The 9,112-nt window shown below is 33.9% G+C and overlaps 2 protein-coding genes and 1 pseudogene across 2 annotated transcripts; all 3 read left to right on the plus strand.

The window, feature by feature from the left end:
* The first annotated feature begins 202 nt into the window (after positions 1-202).
* Positions 203-1,117, plus strand: LOC139841010 (premnaspirodiene oxygenase-like). Its single transcript, XM_071831248.1, has 2 exons — positions 203-397; positions 503-1,117. The coding sequence occupies exons 1-2, from the start codon at positions 203-205 to the stop codon at positions 1,115-1,117; spliced, it is 810 nt and encodes a 269-aa protein (XP_071687349.1).
* A 1,307-nt stretch (positions 1,118-2,424) lies between these two features.
* LOC139841018 (uncharacterized) lies at positions 2,425-3,169 on the plus strand. The gene is made up of 2 exons (XM_071831256.1): positions 2,425-2,470; positions 2,703-3,169. The coding sequence occupies exons 1-2, from the start codon at positions 2,425-2,427 to the stop codon at positions 3,167-3,169; spliced, it is 513 nt and encodes a 170-aa protein (XP_071687357.1).
* Positions 3,170-4,291: 1,122 nt separating this feature from the next.
* LOC139875720 (RNA-binding protein BRN2-like) lies at positions 4,292-8,242 on the plus strand (annotated as a pseudogene).
* The last annotated feature ends 870 nt before the right edge of the window (positions 8,243-9,112 follow it).

The following is a 9,112-nucleotide window of genomic DNA, read 5'->3' on the forward strand; positions in this document are numbered from 1 at the left end:
GTTGACAGTCGGTCGACTGACTATGTCAGTCGGCCGACTGTCGAGTAACAATTCACAATACATTTAAACGTTTAATAATATTACAGGTTATTACATGATCGAATAATACATTAACTTTCATTGAAACTAGAAATTACAAATTATGCACTAACAGTTTCCATCTTATAAATTTCTTCATGTTGTTACACGGATGAGCTCCAAGATGACAACAATTCACAAAAATCTGGACAGAATCCTCAATGACATAATTGATGAGCATGAAAAAGACAAGGAAAAAACAAAAGGGGTTAAGGATGGCACAGATAAAGAAGATTTGCTTGATATTCTTTTTAGACTTAAAGATAGTGGTGATCTAGAGTTTCCTTTCTCAATCGACAACATTAAAGCGATAATATTGGTAAGTATAACTATGATCTAAGCAGTTTGTTTTGTTATGCTTACTTGTGCAATTAACATAGTATACGGGAAATTATATACTTGGGTGATAAAATTGCATGTGCAGGATATTTTCACAGCTGGAACTGATACTACTTCTTCAGCTGCAGAATTTGTCATTTCTGAACTCATAAGGAACCCTGAAATGTTAAAAAAAGCACAATCGGAAGTGCGAGAAGTGTTCAAAGGAAAGCCATCAGTACAAGAAATTGAATTTCAAGGACTCAAGTACTTAAAGATGGTAATTAAGGAAACTATGAGATTGCATTCCCCTTCTCCTTTAATTCTTCCTAGAGAATGTAGGGAAAGTTGTGAGATCAATGGGTATGTCGTACCCATAAAAACCAAAGTCATTTTTAATGTGTGGGCTATTGGAAGGGATCCTGAATACTGGCACGATGCAGATCGTTTTTTACCGGAAAGGTTTGAGAATAGTAGTATTGATTTTTCTGGTCAGCATTTAGTGTATCTTCCATTTGGGGCCGGAAGAAGGATGTGTCCGGGAATTTCGTTTGCTGTAGCGAACATTGAGATTATTATCTCTCACTTACTCTACCATTTTGACTGGAAACTCCCTGGAGGAATGAATCCTCAAGACTTGGACATGAGTAGGACTTTTGGTGCTGCTTGCAGGAGGAAAAATAACCTATATCTAATTGCAACTCCTTATACTCCACTGTGAAGAATTAAGTTGAACATCTTGAAGATTATAATATAAATAAGATGTATACCTGTAGTTAATGATTGTAATTACAAGTCCAATATGTATATGATCTTTTAATTTCCAGCAACGATGTAACCGAACATAAATATTTCTAACGTGGCCTTTTATTCTACGTACTTTACTTGATCTTTTATTTTGCGTTGCGTTTGGAATGTATTTAATTAACTTCGACACGAAGTCGATCTAATGTGTGTGATCAACTTCATTTTCGTCAACTGTGTGTATCTTACTTCTTATAATTTAAGTAATTTCATTGTACACATGAGATGACTTATTTTTTAAGTTGCCGGTGCTTTCAAGGCATGACTGATGGTTTAATCGGTCCAATTAGTAGTTATGTTGGGTAGTCATCAATTCAAGTTATCATGGTTATTTTAATCAGTCGTTTTTGTTTAAGAAGTAGTGATAATATATAATAGTTACAACAATAGCTATTTGTAATAATGACCAACATAAATTTATAGTTTAAATATAATTAACAACTCGTTGATCCGAGTCTTCGTGTTTATCCACACACTCTACTGCAAAACCAAGACCGCCAAGGTGTTTTGTCTAATCAAGTTAACGTTCAATGAAGTCGAAGACAAATATGAAGATCAAAGATCAAGAGTCGGTGGTAGCACTTGGTATTACTTGTAGACAGACAACACAGAGAATCAATATCGATTTACGATTTCAGTTTTTGTAATTCAATGAAGTCAACACTTTAAGGTGAGATCAACTTTTTTAAAGGCAAGTTGTCATCATCACCCAGAGGGATATTAACCACCTTTTCGATCATTTGCCACATACACACGCACTTTCGAGAGCTAAGGAAACCCGAATCGCATTGCAGGAACCCGATCCTTAAACCATTCCGAGGGGCAGGCGGACCGGGTTTGAATTCTGAATGCTCCATATTTCAGACAGATTAATAAAGATGGTGAGCTGAGCGATGCTTGACTTCACGACCTCAACCTCAACCCCAAACACAAGAAATGAGGATACCACTCGGCTAGAAGCGGGGTGGTAATATTTCGTATTTTGTGAGGACTATATGTGAAAATTCTACCTTGGCCCTCTGATTACATAACCGTCATTTTTGTTGTGGCTTTAAGAAATTTGGGCTTAATAGATTGGGCCCACCAGTCCACTATTAGCTGAGGTTCATTTGACGAAGTGAAAACGATCGGTTTCTTCCTCAGTTGTTCGCATAATTATTATTTAATTCTTTATAACGAAAAACTTAATTTTTTATTTAGTCTTTTTGGCATCTAACGATTGGTATGGCTGAAGTCTCTGGAGATCAAACCATCGCTTTAAAAAGTGAAGGTATAATGTATTAATTATTGTCCGTATTATTTAATTTTGTTTATAATTTATATAATTGTAATAACTAATTTATCGTATCCCTCAATTATATTTAGTTTTGGAGTTAGTTTATTCTTTTATTGACTGACTTAATAGAATATGTACTTTGAATTGTAATTTAATCTTAGTTTACTTCAATAAGAGAAGTCTGTTTTATTGATTAACACTAGGAATTAGTTTATTCTTTGGATAGGTAAGAGATTTTTCTACAGAACACAAAATAGATATGCCATGCCAGATTTTAGTGCTTTATATAAGTGTGGCCGATATCGTCCTCGTCAAAAAGACAATCATGTTAGTTTTGAGCATTTTTATCGAGTTGATATATTTATTTATGCGTTGGACAAACAATTACATGAGCTAGCCAATAGATTCGATAATAACGCAACTGAATTATTAATTCTTAGCTCTGCTTTAGTTCCTAGAAAAGATCCTGAGGTGATAAATATTGATCAGATATGCCCTTTTGTTGAAAAATATTATCCCGCGGATTTTGATGAGCAGGAAATGATTCGATTAAGGTATCAATTGGAGTTGTTCAACATTGAGAAGACAAATAATCAGCAGCTTTGTGGCATTTCTACTATTTCTGAGCTATGTCGGATCCTTGTAGAAAGTAAAAAGTGTGATGCATATGGGTTGATTGAGAGATTAAAGTGACTAATTTTGACACTCCCCGTTTCCACTGCTACAACTGAGAGAGCATTTTCAGAAACGAGGATATGCAAGAATCGACTTCGTAATAAGATGTCAGACGATTTTCTTGCATCTAACTTGGCGGTTTACATTGAAAAAGAAATTGCACAAATGTTCGATTCGGAGTCTATAATTTATGAGTTGAAGGACGTTAAAGGTTGTCGAGCCGAGCTGTAGTATTTTCTTATTCACCGTTAATTATTGCATTTAATGAATTTTAAACTTTACTGAAGCTTTATTTTTATATTTGAAACCACATGTTCTAGTTGATTTTTTTCGGCCCTCGTAATGTTAAATTTCAAGCTCCCCGTGCCTGGTCATCGAGTACCAAGTGACCAAACATAACTATAATTGAGATTGCAAATGTACTACTCTAAGAATAGTTATATATTTATATAGATCATGAAACTAATCACATAAAATATAATATATCTTCATATTGGTTTGGTCACAGGGGCTAGTGTAGGCCTTATGGTGTGGGGTCCTATCACCCGCTAATGTGAAAAAAATGTATACAATGTATACATCAAATTGCATAAGACACCACTAAATTTAAGTATAGAATTCCATATATTTTTGAAATTTATGGTTTTTTTAGAGTTAAACAACTACTAAAATACCCTTCAAATATAATTAGTTTTTTTTAAAAAAAAATTTGGGACCCCATTGGATATTTATCCTAGATTCGTCACTGTTTGGTCGTGTTGCTAAGCAAGGTTGTTGCTTGGTTCTTGATGTTGTTGGTGGTTTCTTTATTTGGCCGTGTTGTTAGGCTCGGTGTCTTTTGTTCTAGCTCAGTTTTACGTTTTGTTAAAGTGCCTTTTTTATTTATGTAGTTAGTTTTTTGGAAAAAAAATACATAAATTAGTAAATTTTAAATCGGATCTGAATCATAAACACCCTAAAGTCATTTTTCGTTTGTAAATATATGCATCTAAACGTGAGGGACAATTAATGTATTATTACTGTAGTATAGGGGTCTAAAACATACATTTGTCTTTTTCTAAAAAGTTTTACCCATTTTCCCCCAACAGGACTCCAACTAGCAAAGAACGACTCAATTGAGAAAAAACTAAAGATCACCGATAAACAGCATTAATGGCGGAAGGTAACATGCCGCGACGAAAGTGTGAAGCTGTTCGTCGGTCAAGTACCAAACATATATGACCGAAGCACAATTAATAGCAATGTTTAAAGAATTCGCTTTTGTTGATGACAAAGCTACGCGAGCTTCACGAGGTTTTTATTAAAAAACTTTCATTTGTTTTTTCAATTCCTTGTTAATTAGCTTATTATTTTGCGTTTTTTATTCAGTTAGTTACGGATCACAATGCGTGATTCGTGTTTATGATTCGTTTCTACTGTTTGAAACAAAAATGTTGACTTTTTAGAATTTTTTTTTTTTTTTTTTTAATGAAAATAACGATAACTTAAATAGAACCAACCTCAACACGGATTACAAAAGGACGGGTAAAACGGAGAAGCTCGCATAAAGCAACTATCTAATTGAAAACTGTCTATAACCAAGTCTCCCCTAACATCCCAAAAACCTTAAAAACAAACTAACCAAACAAAACCGAAAACTACAAGAAAACGTAAGAATCAAATGAAATGAAACAAAATACACAAGACGAACCACATCGATCAACCTTTAGGTCCCGCCCTTTTCAATTTGCCGTTAACCGTGTCTTTCAAAGTATTTTTGCCGGACCGATTCTCTATCTTGTAAGATAACACATTAGCGGATACATCACCCCGGTATGCTCTCATCAGCCAAACGTGTCATCATTTCATCGAAAGCCGCGAAAGCCTCTGCGGACATATTTCCTTTCCCGAATGTCGATGAACCGCCATCTCTTCCATTTTGAGAACCCATAAACAAGCTTTGAATTGCGTCCCCATAATCCAAGTCGTCGATGTTATCCTTGAGATTTGTGTATTCATGTTGTTGTTTATATTCCTTTCTAATCTCAATTTTTATGTATTGACATTTGTGTTAACGTATTGAGAAATATTGTGATGGAAACCCTAGTTATTCTGTTGGTTGTTGTTATTAGGTTGCTCTATATTGCTATGTATCGTCAATGTTAGTCCTGGGTCACAATGCGTGATTCACGTTATTCTTTATAATTAAATATTAAAAATATTAAATATACTTTACTTTAAAATTATGTTTGTTATTTACTTTCTGAATTTGTGTTGACTAGTTGAGATTTTAGTTTCATTAGAGCCCTAATTATATACTCCGCAGTATTAATCCATTACTCAATGTTACTTCTGGATCACAATGCACAAGTTTTAAGTTACAATTTTATGACATTGAGATTTCTGTTGACTTTTTGAGGAAGTTTAATTGAAATCCTAATTGACTATTGTTATCAGGTTGTTGTTTTGTTATATGTCCTTCTAGAGAGGAAGCGGACAAAGCTGTGGATGCGTTTCATAATGAGAGAACTTTGCCTGGGGTAAATGTCTCTTCAGATCTTATATGGTGTGGCTCATTATGTCGATTTTATGTTTATTGCATTTGGCCATAGTCCTATTAAAATGCATTGTGAAAATTCACCTAATTAAATGAATTAGAACAGTGTTGAAATTGTAACAATTTCTGTCATGAGCATATCAAAATTGGTGAAACCAAAAAATAATGTACAACATAAAAGTAGTATTGTAAAAATGATTTTCTCTTAATCACACAATCATCTTATCAGGCATCTAATCCATTGCAAGTGAAATATGCTGCTGATGGTGAGCTGGAACGGCTAGGCTAGGTATGCCATGCTATTTTATTGATTAAGTTACAGCTAGGCTATTAATGTGATTGATCTTTAGGTTATGCAATAATAATTTAGTACATCAATTTGTCTGACTAGCCTTTTTGTTTTCTCTTGACCTTTTGCTCAAGAACACAAACTTTTCATCTGTATGCTTCCTAAAAATGTTTCTGAAGGTGAAGTTTCAACAGTATTTTCACCATACGGAACCCTGAAAGACTTGCGAATTCTTAAGGGTTCACAACAAATGAGTACGCGTATGTTATCATCTTGTCTATGATTCATTAGTGCAAAATATCAAAGTCTGTTACCTATTTCCATCTTTTGTTCTAAGTTTTTGATTTTCCAGGTTGTGCTTTTGTTAAATATGAAACAAAAGAACAAGCTATTGCTGCTATAGAGGGCCTTAATGGGAAACACAAGATGGAGGTTTGTATATATACAAGTTTCACATTATGTTTTGTTTTATTGTTTCCATACACATAAATCTTGTTGTGTATTTCTTTATTAGGGTTCAAATGTCCCTTGGGTTGTTAAATGGGCAGACACCGAAAAGGAAAGGCAAGCTAGAAAAGCTCAATCGCTGGCTTCTACTTTCGCAAATGTTAACTTAACACAAAATCCATCTTTATTCGGAGTACTTCCTATGGGTTATATGTCCACGTATAATAATGGTTACGAATATCAGGTCTCTTTTGTCATAGTAATTACATCACTTCAATATTTTGTGTTTCTGGGTGTCAATTTTTTTAGTATGAGCTTCTTTTGTTGCTAATGGCACTTATGGGCTCATGCAGCCCCCTTTTACCAATCTGAGCCCAAACCAATCAAATGCATTACGAGCAGGCTCTCCAAGAAACTATGCAGTTCCCCCAGCCAGTTATGCGGGCTCTGCTTATCCATTCGGGCCCAGGCTTTAATATCCTCTAGCATACCATGGGAGAATAAAACCTTTCAGCGGCCCATCTAGCCCGGGACCACCAGAAATTGAAAATAATCAAGCTATAACATCTTCAACTGCCATTCGAAATGCCACCGACCATGTTGAAGGTTGATAATAATTAAGTCTGGCAAATGGGTCGGGTCCAAACGGGCTGGGTCGGGTCAAGACCCTTTTTTTTTCATAAATTTTTTTCATAAAGAAATTATTTTTAAAAAAAAATGTATTTATTTATTTATTACTTATTTTAAAATAAAGTATAGTTTTTTACAAATAAGTAATTTAATTTTTGTTTGTTTTTATTATTTTTTTAAGCTTTTTATAATTTTGTAAGTTTTTTATTTTTTCATTTTCTTTTATTTTTTTTAATTTTCTCGTATAATGGGTTAGTAATGGGTTTCAACGGGTCTAGATGGACCTTCTAATATATTGAAGGACTAAAGATGGGTCCATATTGGACCCACTCCTTTTGCTTTCTCGAGACCCAACGGACTCAATTTTTGGTGTATGGGTCTTGATTGCTAGGTATAACTTAATAGTCTATAAATCTATTTTTGTAGATCTACTCTTTCACATGACCATATGTGTGTCATTAACTTGATACCGTTGTTTGGGGTGACAATTTTGACCCATATACTTATGAAAGGTTCAGTTTGGGTTACATTCACGTTGAAACAGGATGAACATACTCCAAATTCTATTCTTCTATTCTTAGTTCTTAAGCTAAAAACTTCTTAATTAGTATATGTTAAAATATATTTATAAGAATTACTATTACTGATAAAAGCCAACCCGTTTTACCCCCAATTATTATCTGTATTTAAGCAATCTGTTTCAATGCAGGTCCACCTGGTGCGAATTTGTTTATATATCACATCCCCCAAGAATTTTGTGATGAAGAGCTTGCAGATGCTTTTTAATCATTTGGAAGGGTTTTGAGTTCCAAAGTTTATGTTGACAAGGCAACTGGTGTTAGCAAGTGCTTCAGTATGGAAACTTAATACGTTTCATTCCAACAATAGTTAACATTCCTTGTCTAATTAACCTTTTGCTTGCAGGTTTTGTCAGTTATGACTCCCCAGCCTCGGCACAATCTGCAATTAATACGATGAATGGATATACAGTACCAGTTAAGTGGTAAGAAGTTGAAGGTTCAACTTAAAAGAGACAACAACAGACAAAATAAAGCTTACTGATTTGATGGTAAGCGAAGGAAGGCTGCAGAACTGGCAATGTACATAATACGAGTTTATGCGGTTCTGCTGAACTACTATAGGGGGGATCTGACACTATGTTTATTGCGTGCCTTTTTGATCTGTAATTGTGTAACATATTAATTAATTTAGTTATCATCTTTTAATATATATTAATTTTTTCCAATATTGTTTGTAGCATAGAGTTTTCACCGATTTTTAAGAACCTTCTTGCGTCTCCCTTTAAAATGAAATGAATTCAGGAATATGAGTGTGACATCCTGTTTTTAAGTTTTGTTGATCTATTTATTTTTGTAGTAGTATTTAATTATTTTTGCAATTGTCATGTTGACAGTGTGTTATTATATGCTCGTTACATGTCTTTATTGTCTATGATATGCTGATTGTAATTCTTCACTCAAAGCATCTAAAAATGTTTTAGTAGAAACGCCGTTATTATTTTGGCTAATGTAAACTTGGCTATGCAGGAAGTAACAATTTGACATAATTTGTCTTGTATTATGAACGAGAATACATTTTATTTTCTCATTTGCTGATAATTTGGAAATGCAAAAACTTGTGTAGGTTATTCATGGATGCGTGAAAACCTCAAACAGCTTATTAACTATTTAATTAACTGGTGGATTGTATCGATCTTTTCTAGTGACATTATGCCGTGTTATTTAATATCTGTTGATGATTTTGAGAATGAACAAATATGTCATTTGCTTCAGTTGTGCTTATTGCAAGACCTCTTGTATGGCGTGTAAATTCTTTCCATGTTGATTGTGTTCCTGGCAACCAACTCACCACTTCAACCAACAGGCCAGGTACATTTGTATTTGTTTTGAATGAGATTGTAATTGTTTCTCTACTTAAAAAAAAAAAAAAAAAAAAAGAACTGCTACACATTAATATCAGGTGATTTTAGCTAAAAATTGCAGGAGTAATGTTTCAATTTATATAATTCGTAAGAAGAAAATACAATTGGAGTGCAAAA

Source organism: Rutidosis leptorrhynchoides, chromosome 1 (assembly GCF_046630445.1).
Source record: "Rutidosis leptorrhynchoides isolate AG116_Rl617_1_P2 chromosome 1, CSIRO_AGI_Rlap_v1, whole genome shotgun sequence".
Classification (NCBI taxonomy): Eukaryota; Viridiplantae; Streptophyta; class Magnoliopsida; order Asterales; family Asteraceae; genus Rutidosis; species Rutidosis leptorrhynchoides.